Source organism: Agelaius tricolor, unplaced genomic scaffold (genome assembly GCF_023055355.1).
Source record: "Agelaius tricolor isolate 1412-34295 unplaced genomic scaffold, bAgeTri1.0.p SCAF_11, whole genome shotgun sequence".
Classification (NCBI taxonomy): Eukaryota; Metazoa; Chordata; class Aves; order Passeriformes; family Icteridae; genus Agelaius; species Agelaius tricolor.
In genome coordinates, this window is record NW_027269271.1 from 23450378 (window position 1) to 23469059 (window position 18682).

The 18682-nt window shown below is 41.2% G+C and overlaps 1 protein-coding gene across 1 annotated transcript in view; it reads right to left on the reverse strand.

Moving 5' to 3' along the window:
* Nucleotides 1-3247: 3247 nt before the first annotated feature.
* The window catches only part of SPATA6 (spermatogenesis associated 6), a 41494-nt gene continuing 26059 nt past the window's right edge, over nucleotides 3248-18682 (reverse strand). The window contains exons 11-13 of the mRNA XM_071436685.1: nucleotides 16448-16547; nucleotides 12868-12935; nucleotides 3248-9129 (exon numbers count right to left, since the gene is read on the reverse strand). Coding sequence (XP_071292786.1) covers nucleotides 8949-9129; nucleotides 12868-12935; nucleotides 16448-16547 — 349 coding nt within the window. The 3' untranslated portion in view covers nucleotides 3248-8948. The remainder of the gene's footprint in view (nucleotides 9130-12867; nucleotides 12936-16447; nucleotides 16548-18682) is intronic.

Here is an 18682-nt window from a genome sequence, read left to right on the forward strand (position 1 = left end):
ACTTTAATTTACCAGAAAATATTTTAAAATGTTATTTAAAAGAATATACGCTGTGGTGGGCACAGTTTATTACAAAGCAAAGGAATCAAACCACAGGCATTTCAGCAGGGTGGAGGGTAAGCAAACAGGGCACTGTGAATTCTCTGGCTCCTCACACTGGAGTTCTGGGACAAGGAGGGAGAGGCACCCACAGCACCTTTGGCATGCACAGATGGGCACCTGCCCAGGGGAATTGCAGCTGGAGGTCCCTGTGCCTCAGTTAAAGTGGTCCTAACCAGGATCCCAGCTCTCCTGGGATTCCTGCAGGGAGCACTACCTTCCCTGTGTTCCTGCAGAAGGGAACTCCACCAGGGGAAAGCTGGAGAGGAGGGCACAGGTGGGCTGAGTGCCAGCACCCCTCTGTACTTTTGCTCCCCAGGAGGAAAAGAAACAAATTCACTACATTTACATGGTTTAGTTTCCTTTCTTCTGCACTCTTGTCCAATTTTCCCCTCCCATCTTTTGATGGGAATAAAAAAAAAAAAAAAATCAATAATAACAAATAAACAAATAACAAAATAAAAATAAAATACCAACAATATAAACATCAATAATAATAATAATAATAATAATAATAATAATAATAATAATAATAATAATAATAATAATAATAATAATATATACCTATTAGAAGGAACCTATCAGCATTCCCTTCCTACTGTTACTGGTACAGGTCTAAAATCCTTCCAGGGGAGCAGGGAGCCCTACAGACATCCAGTGGCTGTGAAATTCCTGCCTTGGGGTCCTGTATCACAGCTGAAGCCACCTCCATGCCCTCCCTCCCTTGGTCTCACAGCAATCCCAACACCTGTGTGTGTCCCTGTCCAGCACAGCTCACAGGGGTGACTGAAGCTGTCCCATCTGCCACAGGCTGGCACCAGCTGCCAGCGCTGCCGCCCCAGCCCAGCCCAAGATCTCACCAGCAGGAGCTGGAGTTCCAGGCAGTGCAGGATCACAGCCCTGCTGTCCAAGCAGGGCCAGATGGCACCACCATGCCAAGGACAACAAACAGTCACCATGTCCTCAGAGCCCAAAGCAAAGTCAGCCTCAGCTGCTGAGTTGGTGCCATTTCTGATTCCCAGGAACAAGCTGTCCCCAAAAAAAACTGCAGAGGGCACTTGAGCAACTGTGAGCCACAGGGTGTCCCCCAAGGAGTCCCTGAGCCACAGGAGCAGGGTGGAACAGTGCAAAACAGGAACACCTGCACAAACAACAGCCCGTTCCTGCTCTGGGCTTTCTCTGCTGGACTGTGGTGGGGCTGCTTGACAACACTGGGAACCAGGGATGGAGATCATTGGGAATGGCTCCTCTGCCCCTCTCTGGTTTAGACTAACCCAGCAACCTTTAATTCTTCATTTCTTTAATTCTTTATTTCTTTATTTCTGCAGGAAGGACCAGGGCAACCCAATAATTACTGCAGCATGTGTTCCAACCAGAAATTGTTGAAATTCTGTGACTTGCTCCTGTGACTTCCACAAAAGCAGCATCCAGTTTAATATGTGAGACTCATAACCAGCTCACACAGTGCAATAGTTCACTTCAGTTTGAAGTAAAAAAATATTCTGCTGGAAGCACAGCAAGTAGCAGTGTCAATTTTTCATTAACCTACAGCCACTGTCTCTGTAGACTTACAGCTATGAGTAAGATTACTGTTATAATTTTTTCTGATCCCTAAGGGAAGAGGAAAAAAACTTTTCAAAACTTTTAAGGTCATTAAAAATCCACCTTTAAATTGGAGGTAGTTTCAGTTTACTCTCATATTTCAAAATCAAATCTGAGCTGCAGCCTCACATCAAAGCAGAAATGTCACTCGCTTTGTTTCTACTTCTGTGAAAGAACTTCCAGCTTATACACGAGTTGAATGCCAAGTAAATAGATTTTCCTGGGGAACAAAGGCAGCTTTCTTTTGTTTGTTTTAAACATATGTAAATAGAGTCCCAGGGGCTGAGCTGCCTGTCACTTCAACCAGGTTCACACTCATGTCACTCCAGCTGGTGATTTCTGACCGACCTCAGGTCAGGACTGCAGAAGTTTCCCTCCCCTCTCCTCCACAGCCACATCAAGCAGCTGCTCGTGCCCTTCCCCTCCAGCCTCACACCTCAGCAAAGGGGAGGCAGAGAAATAAGGATTCCTTTTTTTGCCAGTTTCTTATTCTTTTGGGTTTGGTTTTGTTTTTAAGCTGTAGTTACAGAATCACAGAAATACCCTGGTCCTCTGTCAAAGCCACTGTGGTGGTCCTGAAATCTCTGGGCAGAGCAGAGCAGTGCCTGGAGCCCCTGGATATGGCTGGGATGTGCCTACACACCAGCCATGGATCAAAGGCTGATGGCTCCCACTGGTTCATGGTCAGATGATGGGGAACAGGGAAGAAACAGGAATGGATTGGTAAGAAAAGTGACCTTTTCTTGGGTTTGTGTGTGTTTGCTTGAGCAGGAGGGCACCATCACTCTTGAGCTTCCTCTTTTCAATACCAGGCACTTAAAGAGTGGAGTGTGATCCTCACAGAGCCAGAAGACACCAGGGAGGAGCAGGACCCCTCCACCTGCTCCTGCTCCAGAGCTTGTGCAAACAACACTGAGGGCAGGCTTTGATCTTTGTATGAGCCACACACTTCAGAGCTGGCCTCAATGGCTCTCGTGGGTCCCTTCCAGCTCAGAATATTCTGTGAAATCTACTCACTTTTTTTTCTTTTTTTTTAAATTTAAACCAGCAGATCAATGCAAAATCGAGCACTTCACGCTTGTCATTTCCAAATGACTCTGGTTATATCTCAATCTTCAGTGAGGTCTTGGGTGTAAGACTGGGTAGCACTGAGGGATGCATCAATTTATAGGCTCTGCAAAAGCCGCAGTTAAGGAAAATCCTCAAATACATGAGAAACCTCAATTTTGATTGGCCACATTCCCATAACTTCTTGATAATTCAACTCACTCGAGTATTATTCAGTGTTTTCCTTCTCCCTGCTTTTTTTATCTCTTGACAAGTTTACAAAGAGAAGAATGGAGCCGAGCTGAGCTGCATTCCATCCAATCTGCTGCCTCCACAAACGGCAGAGAAGCTAAATGAAGCCCAGAACATATGGCACTGTGCTGACAGAGCTCCCAAACTGGTTCTGCATGAGCAACAAGGAACATCTTGAAACGCACAAGACATATGTGTTTTAGGAAGAAGATTGAAGTGTTTCATAATAAAACAGGACAAAGTGAAATACAAGTGCAGTATAAAATTTTAATTAAAAACTGGTTTTACCCCTCAACGTGAATATACAATATGTTTCCCAGATGGATTTCATATTTAAGTATTATCCAAACCAGAAACATAAATGAGACAAATAAAGCCTTCAAAAATGGCACAGAGGCTAAAATGTGTGTAAACACTAGATGACTGTGGTGAAAACAAGGCAGGCAGGGAAAGCAACCTCTTAGCAAGTGTTTACTACTGGAATCCTGAATGAAACAGTTCCTACAGCTACAGTCAGGGTGACAATACAAATACAAGCATTAGAATTCACCACCACTCAGTGATGTAAATGGTGCTTTTGTTACTCAGGAGCTGTCCAGGCTATTTCCTACACTGATAACTCATGGTATAGAAGTGCATAATTCATGGCATGCCACTCTCCTTGTCTGCCTTGCTCCCAGGCTCCTACCCTGCTCTGTGTGAAGCTCTCTTCATTCCATGCCATCAGCTCCACAGGGGTGTGCAAAGGCCTGGCCACAGAACAGAACCTTTGTGCTGTCTCCTCAGGATCAGTAAATCCTCATGAACCAGCAGCAAACTCCCTTCCCCGAGGAGGTGAGAAGGTGGCTCAGATCCCACTGCTCAGGCTGCAGGAGTTCTCTGCTGGACCAGAGGCAATCACCCAGAATTGAAGGGAAATGCACACCAAGAAAAAGCACAATCTCCACATGGATCAAGCAAAGAGAAAGATTACAGTTCCTTTATGCTGCCATCCAGACAAATTATCACCACACTTCAGAGAATTTCTCACAAAGATAAAATGGGAACAAACCCCATGCCTTTGGCAAGCCAACACTGATAAAAGGAGCTACAGCCACATCTTTGAAGGGCTTTGGTTGATGATGTTTTGAATTCCATGGGGGAAAGCATCAGAAGCCAACAGTAATCAAGGAGGCTTCTGCTTAACAGCTCCTGTGCAATGGAAACAGGAATATTGGGGGCTTCAATCACTTCCCACAAGGCTGCTGCATTTGTTGGGACTGAAAGGAACTGGGCAAAGAGCAATTCCCTGCTGCTCCCAGAGACATCACCCAAGGCAGACACCCCTTCTGTCAGGGAGGCAGCTCATCAGGATCAGCCCTAGAAGTGCTGTCCTCTCTCAGCTTCAAGTGTTCTCACTGGAACCAAGAGGCTCAATTTCATTGATTTGAGTTTCCTCAAATTCCTTGATTACCAAACAAATTCTCAGCATCCTGATAATGATCACTTCATGACCACTGAAGTAATTAACACCATGGCCTTTCCTGTGACCCAGAGATTCCACATTACCAGATTTATGCAGCAAGAGACCACTGCTAAAAGGCTGAGAATTTTCTTGCATAGTTCAGTGTTTCAGAAAACATTTCAAGCTTAAAAATCTGGAAGAGCAGAATTATGTACCATATTATTCCTCATATATGGAGTGGGAAGGCAGAGATTCCTTCCAGCTTTCCCTGACAAAGCCATGGCACATTGCACCCTTTGTTCCTGGGGAGAGGATGAGGATAAATGATGTGAGAGATGTTAACAGTGCTGGTTAGTACACAGAGCAAACAGCACTAAGGCATCAGGATGAAAAACATAATTTATATTTAAAAAAAGATAAAAAAGGTATCATAAGAGCAATCAGTGTGAGGATATGAACCTGGATCACGCAGGAGACAGAAGCTGAGCAAGATACCAACTGCAAAGATTAGCTCCTAAGAGCACATGTAGTAAAGCAGCTCATTATCTTTTCTAGCCCTCTCTGATCAAGATAGAAATCTATTAAATCTGATTAAGATTTGTTTAATAATTGTCTGATTAAAACATAATAAACCTGGGAAAATTAAAATAAAGCCTTTTTAGTAACCTGGAGATGAGATGGGACTTTTCAGCCGGGCTTCCATAAAATAATTTCTTTAACATTCACCTCAGGATCCCAAAGCACTTCACAGTCATTTAATTAAGCTTCAACAGAGCACAAACTCCCCATTTTACAGCTGAGGTAACAATGAGAAGGAGTTTGGAAAAGACTATTTAATACTGAGCAGAGCTAAATGTTCTGTTATTTTACCCCAAAAATAGATTCTGAACATCTCCAGGTAGATTTTTTTCTCCCCTGATAATTTTGGCAGCCTCTGAAGTAATAGTAAAATTCAAACATGTGATGCACAGTCTAAAGAACAGCCCTCATCACTTCCCAAGCTGCTCAGCTTTGGAGCATAAACACAGCTCCCCATCCATCTTACAAAGCTGCTTCTACCTGTTCCCATTACTCCAGCCATCCCTAGGTTTCTTATCCTCAGTGGAGCAATTTAAGCTTCTCTTCCTCTAAGTCAAAAACTTAGATAAGGCAAATCATTAAAGAGTTTGACATTTTTGCCTTTAATTCACATCAGGTCAATGACTTAGTGATTTCCAAAGCAGCTACTGTCAGCCAAGGATGGATTTGCATTTCTCCTGAACACAGGCAGGCAGTTTGTCTAAAGCCAGCCCAAGATCCTAAACTGCACCAAGTTATTCATAGGAGAGATGGAAGGGAGCAAGTAGGAAGCAGAGTCTGACTCACTAAACTGAAAGTGATTAAAATATTGCACTGATTGCATCCTGCAAGCATCACTGGAAGCTGAACAGCTTTTGGTGAGAACACCCGTGGGTTATAATAACTTGGGGAGGGCAAGAGAGACACAGACTGCACAGAAAAGCACCAATTCACTCCTCATCTGGCCCATTATTGCCAGATTCGAGTAGGCAGCTTTCCTTTAGGAGCTAAAACAACAGGGGTGGAATTATGCCATCCCACTGTCACTGGAACTTTGAGGATGGCAAAAGATAAGGAAGGAGCACAGCAAATGCTATTTAAAGCTCCACTCAGGCACCTAGAAATTTGCATTTGATAGAAGGGATTTAAATTGTATTAGAAGGCAAGGTGCAGTAAACAATTAGAGCTTATTGCTGTGTTGGTTCAGTGCCTGAACCTCCACTGCTCCCGGGCTGCAGGGGCAGAGCAGCAGCCATGCTCAGAGCTGGGAGGGCTGGCAGGGCCACCTGAGCAAACAGGGAAAGGGAAAATGCCTCTGAAAACAAAGTGCCTCGAAGATACTAGGGACAGATCAGAGTAATTTGGGCCCAAAGTCACATTCCAGAGGAAAGTTTTCCATTTGCCAAACTGGATTTCCAGCACAGTGCTCGGAAGAGAGCACTCTTTGCTGTATCACAGTGTGAGCTGTGGAATAACTGACCCAGGAGAGGAACATCTCCTGCAGCAGCTGATTCAGAGAGACACTGAACACACATCTCCCTCCCAGCTGGAGCAGGGCCAGAGGTACTCAGTCTGTCTGCTCCATTTGATGTTATGTTGCAGAAGAAGGCTACACTGAGAATATTCATACTGCTCAAAATTCAATAATGACATTTTTTTCTCCCATCCAGTTTTCACCTTTGCTGAAAAATTTTTAATCTTTGATGAGAACTGAAGGTTGCCATATTACCATATGCTTCCTTTTTTTAGCTAGGGGAATCAAACAGATATCCTCCAACCATTCCTTGGACCCTTTGAAAGCACCACCTTGCTTTCTTACAGTGGCTCCCAACCTTTCTCATCCCCTTGTGTATTCAGTTCATGGCAAATTGTGTCCTTCATCCAACATACAGAAAACCCCACAACAATCCCTCAGCATTTAGGCCTTCTCACACAGTGAACAAACAGGGACTGAAATCTGCTGGATTGCTGGGGAGGGAAAAATCAAAGAGGTTTTCTATGTCAGGGAGCCAGATGAGGCCAAAGGGGAGCAGCCAATCTTCAGAAGACTAACTTTTACTCAGCTGTGACACTGGGGAGGGAATGCACAGAGAATATTGAATGAAAACTGCATCTTATGGCTCAAACACATAGAGGAAGCTGCAAAACCCTTCAGGATTCAACAGATTAATTTTACACCAAAAGCTTAGAAAGTATTTCTCAGAATCTGCCCCACCTACTTAGGATCTACTTCAATACAGCTACTCCTCTGAGAAGGAAGAAAACTATTCCTTTGTGGACAAACGTGGGGTCACTGGAGAGGGCAGTGAACACCACCACGTCCTGGTAGCACAACCCTCCATGGCCTCCATGCCTTCAGGGACACAGCTTGCACAAATTCTACTTTTCCCTTCTGCAACAAAAAGTGTCCTGGTACTTCACAGAGTGACTCAGCATGTCATGAGAGGGTGCCACTAATGCCCTCTGAAAGCACTAATGTGCTAAATGGCAGCAGGCACAGGAAGTTATCAGTGTTAATCCACTTCAACTTGTCCAACAGTTACAAGAAATAGAAATGTCTGTATGTGAGACACTTCCTCTGAGAGTGCCCTTGCCTGAAACAGCAGCACACAGCCCCTCCACGTGCTCTCCCACCAGCAGAATTGCTCACCAACTGCTTTCTCAAATCAATTATGTTGTCTCAGCATTAAAGGAGGGAAGGCAGAATAGACTGGCTTTTTGTTTATGTAGGCATGCTGGCAGGTTCCAGTCATATGTTGTGCCATCTGTACTGCTAGCTTTATCCTCTCTCTCATCACAACAGGTAAAATGGCATCGGTGGAGCTGCCTGTGTTTGCTCAGAGAGGGAGGCAGCCAGAACAGGCATTTGTTTTTTCCTCATTCTGGGGGGAAGCAGGAGATGGACACTCTTGCCCTTTTAAAACATTCAGCTTTTCAATGGATGGGCAATTTGCCCTGGTCTGCTAATGTGGGATCTGCTCAGTGCAAGGCTGAAAAGGTTCCATCCCTGGGGAAAGCATCGAACTGCTGATGAACATTTGGTGGCCTTTAGCAAAAACGAAGTGATTGCTGCCAACAGGATCCCAGCAGACCGGGAAGGACAGGCTCCAAATTAGGTGGGATTGTGATGCAGGAATTTCAGAAGGCCTGTACAGAACACAAGGAGCTTGCTGACTAGCTCTGGTCTTTCCCCCTGCACAGTCCTTTCTTATTCATATTTTTAAAATGACAAGTGTATTGGCAAATGTCATGGCTGCATTTAGGAGAACATGGAAGCTTTCAAATGCAAAGGCTGTGTGAAGATGACCTTTCATCTCACACAAAGGCTGCTGGGCTGGGTGGTTTTCATTTAGAATCTCATAGTATTAGAACACTTGTGACTGAAGGTGCTCAAAACTACTTCAAATACATGCTGATGGGTCCCACAGTACCAAAGTTTGTGCCATTCTCCAAAATAATTCAAGTGTCTAGAAAACAATTCTCTTTGTCCTAGGTGGGTCACTTTTAAACCAACACTCACATTCAACTTCCCCTTTGGGTCTCCCCTCTGCCCACCAGGACATGTTGCTTCTTCAACCAATTCTGTTAAAGTTGCTAAATAGATTTAGATATTTAATGAGAACTGGCTGCAGCTGAAACCTGAGTTGATGTCACAAAGGGATGTCCAGCAGACCCATTAGTCTTCAAATGACTCTGTGTTCAGAGTCTCAAAGGAGCAACACCATCTTGCTTAATTGTAGAGGGGATTTTTTGTTAGGGATTATTGTTTCTTTTTTTTGGGAATGAAATGTTAATTATTTCCTTTTTTCAGCCCAGGCCAAATCCCCATTTCTCCAAAACCCTGCTTAACCATAAGACAGCTTAAAAAATAGAATACAAATATTGTTGTATAAAAATAGGTTTAGTTTCAAATACTATATACTGTGTATTTTCAGGTGAGTTGCTTTCAGGAATGTGTTTTGTGGTCTGAAACAGCACCAGCAGTTTTTTCATACATCTCTCTATATATTTTTGCAAGACTCTCCTCCAAGATTGCTCTGTGAGGCTTCTCTTTGTACACAGCTGCAGGACCAGGCCAATGTTCACCACTATCCAAGTGAACAGGAGTGCTCTGCTGCACTGGAGAACTGTCAGAGGAAAGAAGATAAGAAACAATGATCAAATCAAGATATGGAAGAGGAATCAGTGGCACAAAACCAGCAGAAATACCAATGTTAGCTGCTTAGCACAGATTGCCTTCCACAAACCAAAATTAAAACTGCACTGCAGCTACTTTTAAGAAATGAGAACCACCCCCTCCATGTTATTCATTCACACAAATCCTCCCCCACTTATCTGAGTACACTTTGTAATGCCCCCAAATAGAATTAATTTTCAGAGAACCTGCAGGAACTTTGCTGTATTTTTGCAGGCTGTGTGACTAGGCAAGAGCAACACAGTAGGATTTTTGTGTCCTTTGAAGGTGAAATTGTAACCACAAGCAGCTATTTCAATATGAAGACAATCTATCAGGGGGACATTAAATTACTGTGGTTGCAGCTGTAAAGTGCTGTATTGGAAGCATCATGGATTAAGTTTTCTACCAACTGCATTTTGATATAGTGGCAATCCAGGGTTCCTTCCCCACCCCATCTTCTGTGTTACTGTTTTAATACTAAACACAAATACAGGCTCATCTTTCAGTTGCTTTGAGAAATTATTCCTGAGATCTATGAAGTGAAATTCATACTCTGCAAATCATTACAAAACACTGACAAGTCTGAGTAGTTTATATCTCAACATCATGACTATCTGCTTCCTCTTGACACTTTCAAAACAAAGGTTTGTGTCATATAATTAAATGACCAATTTCTCTGTAATAAAGCATGAAACAAGAAGCTCAAAAATCATCAGAAAAAAATTACAACTGAGATGACATTTTTCACATCTGCTCAGAGATTTAGGCACTTAAGACACTTAAAAATTAGGACTGAGTAATCTTCAGCTTTTGCAAATGTTCTCTGGGAAATGAAACTGGAAATGTGAAGTTTAAGGTGACCATCTTCACTTAGGAAATGGATTACATTTCACAGGGAAGCTTTACAGCTTCTTATATGCACGTCATTTATTAATGGTAGTGTCTTCTGCAATCAAACCAGCACTTAAAACTTCATCCTCAAGCTACTATCAGCCAACATATGACAAAATTGAAAGAAACCTTAGGCCACATCCATGAATACATGTATTCATCTGCATCAAAACACCAGGTTTTCATCTGAAGAACAGAAAAGGGGAAGAAGAGGAAGATGTAGGATCGGTTTTCTAAATTCACATCTCTAAGCTTCTACTGTCCCATGGAAAAAAAAAAAAAACAACAGAAGGATCAGCTTTTGCTTTTAAACTTCTTACATTCAAATATTAGGGTGATGCCAACCTACACCAAATAAAGTAAGACCTCTTGTATGGCTCTAACATTAAAAAGAGAGGAAGGCCACGTTCACACTTATTCAAAAAGGCTCCATCATTTAAAGTCAGTCAATGGCATGAAGCAAATTTAAACTTGTTTATCATCCTGAGATAATTGTGCCTCACAGTTTGGACACAAAGAAACCAACCTACCAACCAAAATCAATAGAGCAGCTATACAGGCCTGTGTCAAATGCAGACAAGTCAACACCCTGGGGACTCATCAACAACTGCAGTTTCACTTTCTCCTTCCTGCAGTTTGTGGTACCTCACTTCTGATGGAGAATTCTCAGGCCAACAAGCAGGCACAGCATTTGTAACTATACAACAAACAGCTCTGACACTCTTTTCCTTGGAATCCATTTCCAGCAGCATCTTTGTGCTTGCCCTTTCTTCTCCTAAAAGCTGAATTTACCTGGAGACACTCAAACCCCAACACTTTAATTGCAGTAAAGACTCAAAAACCAACAGCAACTTCTACAAGTTCCTTATTCTGGTACTGAAAAAGTCTTGTAAAAAGGCCTAATTATCCCTTCTCTTTTTGGAGGAGGCATTTCCATTAGCCAGCCACTTGTGCATGAGACACCTGGACAAAGCTACAGCCAAGGTAGGGAAGATTCCCCCTCCTGTCTCAACTGGAAACCAGCTGACAACCTGAGCTAAGCAATCTGGGAATTACACTCACAAATCATATTAACAGCAGGATTTCTGCACGCAACTCCCTGCTCTGAAATACCTGTCATATGCTTTTGTTCCCTCATACATCTCCTTTAAGAGTCCCAGAAGTTCTTTTCTGAGTGAATCATATACTAAATATTTCACAAAACACAGACCTTTTCCTTACTCCCAGCGGTTTTCAATCATCCATCTACTTTACTGCCAGCATTTGGTCGACAGTACCCTGTCCTTCCATGAACTCTGTCTCTGTCCTTGTGTGCTGTTTATGAGCACTGTGGCAAGCACTCAGCAATGTGACTGTCCTCGAGGCCTTAATGTCTCACCCCCTGTGCTGCTGGCCTCTAAAGCAAGGAGCAGTCCTTTCCCAACCCGAGTGCCACACTTCATATCCCATCCCTTCAGGATTCTGGAGTATTAAGGTTTATTTTCCATTTTTTTTTCATGGTCTGCTGTTTCAGCGTAAATCTCCAAGTCCCAAAGCTGCCTCAAAACAAAAACTTGCACTTTCTCTCTCACAAACACATCCTAAACAATTTAATTGCCCCAGCTGTCAGGACAAAGGATAAGGGAGCAGAAAGGCTACACAGAATACAGGAGTGAGCACAGTACAGCAGACACAACTGCAGCAGCAACTTTACAACCATATGGAAGTTGGAGTAATCCCTTGCACGGAGGGGATTACAAACCACAGCGATTTTTAAAGAAGTCAGCAAATCAGAAATGAACTTTTTGGAGCTTATAAATTTCAAGAAGAAGTTTGTTATGGTACCCATATAGAAATACCCTCCTTTCAGGTGTATACAGTGGTGATTAGGGGTGCCATTGTTAGAAAACAGTGTGAGATACTTAACTATCAAAATAAAGCCTTTTCTAATGGCAACACCTCTCAAATATAGCACTACAGTTCTAGGACTTCTCCTTTAATATAAAGAAAACCAGAAAAGCCACAGGAGCCCAAAAAAGACTTCTAATACTTAGTATCTTTCCTCCAATAGGTACTCAAAACATTGTACAAAATACTGTGTGCATACACATAGAACATCAGTATTGGTAACTTCTACTACAGAAGTAATCAAAACCAATGTAATTGGTATCTTATAAGTAAATTATCAAATTAAACCCTGGTCATGTAAGTGAGGAGCACACAGAGTAATTAATGTACATAAACCAGGTTTATAAGATCTCAGGTTTCCAAGAAAGCTTCTGAAATACAGCATGCTGAATCACTAAACTATACCATATAAATTTGCTGTATTTTTTGGAAAATGCTTTTCTTTTCCAAATATCTGTTTTGCCAAAAAAAAAAAAAAAACAAACCCAAAAAAAGGACAATCCAAAAACTGAGCCTCAAACCATATTACTATATAAACTTAAATTTATTTTTGCACTCCCATAGTTTTAAAGGAAAAATAACCAAGTGATTATTTTAAAAGTGACATTTGCCCTCTGGTTGACAAATTCCAAAAACGTCTGCCCAAGAATCATTTTTATAGCCAAGTCCAGTTCCAAACCCAGTGTTTTATGAAGACTATACTGACACAGTGCCAAAGGACATCAAAGGAACAATAATTTAACTGTATTTTGCTTTTAGGTGAGAAAGCTTAGTATGAGTAACGCCTCCTGAAACCTTTTCCCTGTCCAATACAGGACAAAGCTCAAAATGGGAAGAGAAATTTGTAGCTAAATGTAAAGGACAATATTGAGTATGATTGTTTTGTCTTGGTCAGAAAAAAACTCCATACCTGCTCCGCAGCTCACTCACAGTCAAGGGCTTATTATCTGTAGGTTCTCTTGTCTGAGGCAAATCATCCTAAAAAAACCCAGAAATCAAATTCTCATTACCTTGGTTTCTGATTACAATGATCTCATTTCAAAAATACTTTCTTTCCATTTAGAGGACTATTAAAGTGCTTACATTTCTTGGGGGAGAAAGGGACAAAGTGTAATGAGCCAAATGCCATTTATGAACACTTTTAATTAAGTTCACTACAATTCAGCTAATAATTTTCAGGTAATAAACTGGAAAGAATTTCTAGACAGTGTAGATCTAGAGAACTATGCAGACAGCAAAAGCTTCAATAAACCCCAATAAACACATTGGCAAAATGCTATGGAACATACTGCTTTTGTGTTCCTTGCAGGAAAGGGGGAAAAAACACCTAAAACTTATGTTATCTATTTCATGTGTTTTACAAGGCAGAAGCATTGCACACACCTCAATTCTTGAATTTCATATCCAAGGTTGAATACATGCTTACTGAACTTTAAAAAATATCTGATGCACTTAATGACCCTTCAGTCAGGTATTCTCAGTTGCTAGAATGCAGTTTTACCTTCCAAATGCTATCTAGACATTAATTAACCCAAATTTGCCCTCTTAAGTAAGAAAGAAAGAAAACACCCATGTGGAGGGAGCCAGCTGCTCACCTGAGATGGGATGGTAGAAATTCCAGCACACACAATCATGTTCACTCTACTCTGAAGAGCAAAGACCCTACTTAAGGGGTGATATTAAGTGATGCTTTCAGCACAAGTCAATTGCTGTAAGGACTACTAAACAAAGTCATCTTTCATGCTATAGGAGAAATAATTGGAAAAAAAGACTGCAGTAAAAATAATCACACTTGCTGGTAACACAGAACTGGGAGAAAAGACAAGAAATATAGTGGTAGATGGCAATAAGATGCAGAGCAAGCTGAACAGCAGCATATGGATGAGGAAAAACCTGAGAGAATTTATTGTGGTGAAATACAAGGTAATAAGTGTGTTTGTAAACAGGAGAGCTCTCTTCCTCCAGCAGTCACAGACTACAAAGCACTGAAGAGGAAATGGGGTACAGTGGTAAATAAAATTCTGCAGCATTTGCCAGAGGCAAATTATGATCTGGAAAGCAAAAAAAAAAGATGGAAACATTACAATACTGTCACAATGTCACAGCAGAAGGGTACAGTGGACACCCCAAGGAATCTGCAGCAGAGCTCCAGTCACACTATTTTGCAGAGCATTATGAAAAAGAAATTTTGGAAGACACAGTTGTATGCTTCTGGGAATGGTTATTTAGTATTAGGCTCTTTGGAGTGAAACAGAATAAGAGGTACTTTTTAACCTTTCAAAGTTTGAAGAGGATCTAGATTGGAGCCAGAATGTGCTCACCACATTGCTTTACTACTCCCTCACTTTCAAGATGACCAATTTACCTCAGCCATCTGCTGAGCCATACCACAGCCTCAATTTTGGGCCATGTGGGGAAGCACAACCTGTCTTGGTGAATTTTAAAGCATTCACTGCAAGGATATTTTTTTTCTTTTTTGATTAGGTCAGCTGCTGTTAGCACAGCTTTCATGAGCCAGCTCTACACAACTATCTGACACCACAAGACTTCTCTGTAGCATCCTTCCCTTCCTTTTGCTCAGTGGAAGGAAACAGAATGAGAAAAATGGTCCTTTGCCAGCACTGGCTTGATCAGGTGGGTAATTAAATACCCTAATAGCTGGATTTTTTAGGGCAGAAACACAAGGTTTTCCAACAGAAGAGGACACAGTATCATCTCTGCTTATTAATCCCTGTGAGGATTCAGCAAGTGTTTGATTCTGGAAATCACAAGGTGAACCAAGAGAGCGCCAGCAGAAAATATCACAATTCAAGAATTCCAGCACAATGTTTACAGAGTCTTTTTGACTGTATGGAGAGACCATATAACCAATCATCCAACCCTCCTTATCATAAAGTCATGGTCTACTGTTTGAGAAAAGCAGTCAAGAATCACTGCAGATGGTTCAGGCTGTGCAAGTGTTCATTACATGTAGGTGTTGGACTATCAGGAAATCCAGTTTGTTATCTTAACTTCATTGAAACATCAGGGGAGCATTTGACATGATTTGTACCTATTCTGAGTGGCTGAAACACAGAAAAATGTCATGGGAATCTTCTATTTGAGAGGCAGCAGCTCACAAAATCATAACATTCATATAATAACTCAGGGAGGTACAGCATGAACTAGATCAAACTGTCTTAGTATGGATGAGACAAGGTTTTTCTGAGTTAAAAACAAAACCCACAACAACTAAGCTAAACATGAACATTGAACAGAAATGAGAAAAGAATCAGATTAAGTGAGAATGAGGTAAGACACTGAGCTGCCCAACATGACTAAATCTGGGGACATGAATAAACAAACAAGCAAACAACTAAATAAATAAATAAGGGCTTCAGAGTGATGTTCTTCAATCCATCTTGCAGGACTGGATCAAGACAACAAAGATCACTTCTGCCATGGGCTTCCTGTAGCCAGTGGAGTCCCCCATCCCAGGCAGCTGCACCTGCTCTTGCTGTGGGAAATGTGAGGGGGGACATCAGGGCACCATCTCACACTTTCTATCCCACTTCCCACTGATACAGGGAACTACAGCTGAGGGGAAAGGTGGACAGCTGGGGACAGTAGCAACTTAAAATTGCACCAACATTCAAAAGCAGATTTCTGTCAACATTCTATTTTCTAAGAGAGAAACTGAAGCAAAAAAAAGATGCCTTTCTCCACTTTGGGAGACTTATGCCTCTTCTACCCCATCAATAACATTTCTGAGTTAGAATGCCAGAGCTCCTCATCATCTTATATCATAATCATCATTATCATCATTGTATCATAATCATCTCTCATCCTTACAACCTTTTTATCCTACCTTTCTTTTGCCTCACCTCACACTCAAGATTCTAAATTCTCTGCAGATGAACAATCTTCTTATTCAGCTGGTACAATGCTCCAGCATTTTTTTGAGAAACTATGTTTCTCAAAATCACAATAGGAAAAAATTTGTCTGTCGAAAACCACACCTCAAAATTTCATCAAAGGTAAAATACTCTGTTCCTGGGTGTAATCTCATTAGATAAAGAGCTCTGTTCATTGAAAGCCAGGTAATTAAGGGAAAAAAAATCACACATCTGAAGAATAATATTAGCTCTAGAAACAGCTGGATACATGCAGCTGCTGATGTGCAGCTGCACAACATGTTAAACCTTGATGTTCCACACATCTGTAACATCTTTTGCTTAAATTGGGAGCGGAGAATCAAAATATAAAAAATCCCACGCTCCAATATAGTTGTTCTCAGTGAGCCATGAGAGGGTTGCCTGTACTACTTCATCAAGGTGAAAGATAAGGAGGCTTCTGAAATCAGTGTGAAACAGTTGAGCTCACACACCAAACCCATATTTCTACAATCAAGGCTGTCCCAAAGGACAACATTATAATAAATCCAAGACTGTAGGCACAGTTCTCTTTTTCAGCCATTTTGGAGAAAAGATTGAGTTTGCAGTCAAACTTACAAATATGAGGCGCTGTCTAGCTCTGTGTGTCCTTAAAATATTTTTCACTCTTTTATGGATCTCATCAATATTTGCTGGTGAAGGCCAACCAGTGCCAAATCTGCAAGAGGAAGAGGAAAAACAAAGTGAAGAAATATGTTCTTGTTGAAAAACTCTGTGATAGAGATTTCTTTTTCCTTTTAATTATGAAGCATGCATTACCTTCTTCTATTTGGAACACACACAATGTTTCGATTTGATTCTTCTCCTCTGGAGTACAAGTAAAGAAAAGCAGTGCATAAACAGTGCATAAACATTAACAGCCACAACAGCAACAGAAGATGAAAAACATAGAAAATGTTGGTGATTTTGTAACTTGAGAAATATTTCTGTAATGTTTGTGTGGTCCCTACAGAATAAAAAAGCTATACTATTCCCAGTGATCAGGTTTCATTTGCCTCTTTAAAGGAAGTATTGCACACATGAAGTTCTTTTCACTGGAATCAATCAAAAGGAAGGTAACCCCAATGCATGCAAATTGGAAAACACATGGAGTAAAAAACTTGCAATTGCAGTCTTTATTTCATGAGAGGAACTGCATTTTAAGTTTGGGTTTTTTTTGGGTTTTTTTTTTTTTTTTTTTTTTTTAATATTGAAAACTAGGTAGCTGCTTGGTACAGGTAATTTAAACCAAACAGCTACTTTTTGGATTTTACCTTGTTATGTTTTGGATTATTTTTTTCCACTTTACTAAAAAAAGCCCTTCTCATCCTTCTCAGAAGCTCATCCTTCTGAGCAAGTTCAGAAGCTGACAGAAATTTCATATCAATAATTATCCTCAGTCTCTTAAGGGAGGCAACAAAGATTTTGAGAATATGATTGTTTACATGCCAACCATATTATTACATTAAAAATGTAATTTTTTTTAAAAAGAGACATCAACAGAAGGAAAGCATAATTGGAGGGGAGTTATGAAATGCTTACTTACACAAGCTCATCACACTGCAAAGAGACAGAGCACTAAATGAAGATTGTGCATCTTCATTTCAATGTTGCCTAAGCTCTGAGAGCTTGACTTGGCACCCAGAAAAGCCCAGCTCCTGATGTGGGATCATGCCAATGTGAGCACGGCAGAGCAGGCACTGCAATCTCAGCTGTGAACGGAGCTGCCATCCTTGCCTGCAGCAGGAGCACCAGGAACACCAAAGGGCTTTGCTGGCTTCCCAAATTTGATGCAGTGGAGAAACAGCATGACTCTGGAGGCTGAGATTCCACAGTTTGCTCTGTGCAGGGACTGGGAGTGCCAGCTTTCCTGCCCTCCTCTCTCCCAGTTATCACATTCCCTGCATTATCCAGTCTGTCACTCTCAAATCCCCAGTCTGATCGTGCCTGGCGCAGTTCACCTTCACCAAACCTCTAGAAATTTCAATACAGCCAAGGAACTGCTCAGCTCCTTTCAAAAAGAACAAACCAAGTACACAGAGAAAGCTTCAGTGCAAAACAAGCAGCCTGGCAATGTAAAAATTAATGGAAGCAGGATCCCAAAAGTGGGATGTGACAGATTATCTTGAAGGTTGCAGGCAGGGCATAGAGTTCTTTGCAATCTTTTGGATCATTCCTTTTATTACCAGAGACAGAGACTGAAGTATAACTAAAAAGTGACCAGTTTTCTGCTTTTGAGTAATCTTCTTCTATGTTCTTTTGTCTGAGCAACTTATTTGGATTCACTTACTGTTGTTTGTATGTCCAAAATATCTCTCTTGGTTCTAAACAGCACCAGTATTTTCAGCTTATTTATGAGTTTCTTTAAATCAATTAATCTACTTGAAAATGCTTCTATTTTTTTTTCAGGAAAGGGTGCCAAGAAATGACACAATATTGGAAGTATATAACATATAATCTATATGGGGATGCATTCCCATGTTTCTAATGATTTTATTGCTATTTATCCTTGGATCACGACAAGCAGCAATTTTCACCAAGCTGACTACAGAATTCAAATGACTGTCCTGAGAAATTTACAATTAATTCCAAACCCAAGAGCATGTATGGCAAATTCATGCTGTGCAATTGTTTTGCATACTAGAATCCAGCAATCTGTTGCACTAAAAGATTTCACCTAACTTCTTCTAAAAGAAAGTAAAATGGCTTGAGAATTTTGTTAGGGGAGAAAAGCATTGCCTTTAAAGAAACAGAAGTGTGAGTCCCTTAAGCAGAAAGGAATGTTCATTTCCCTAATGCAGTCAAACCCCATTT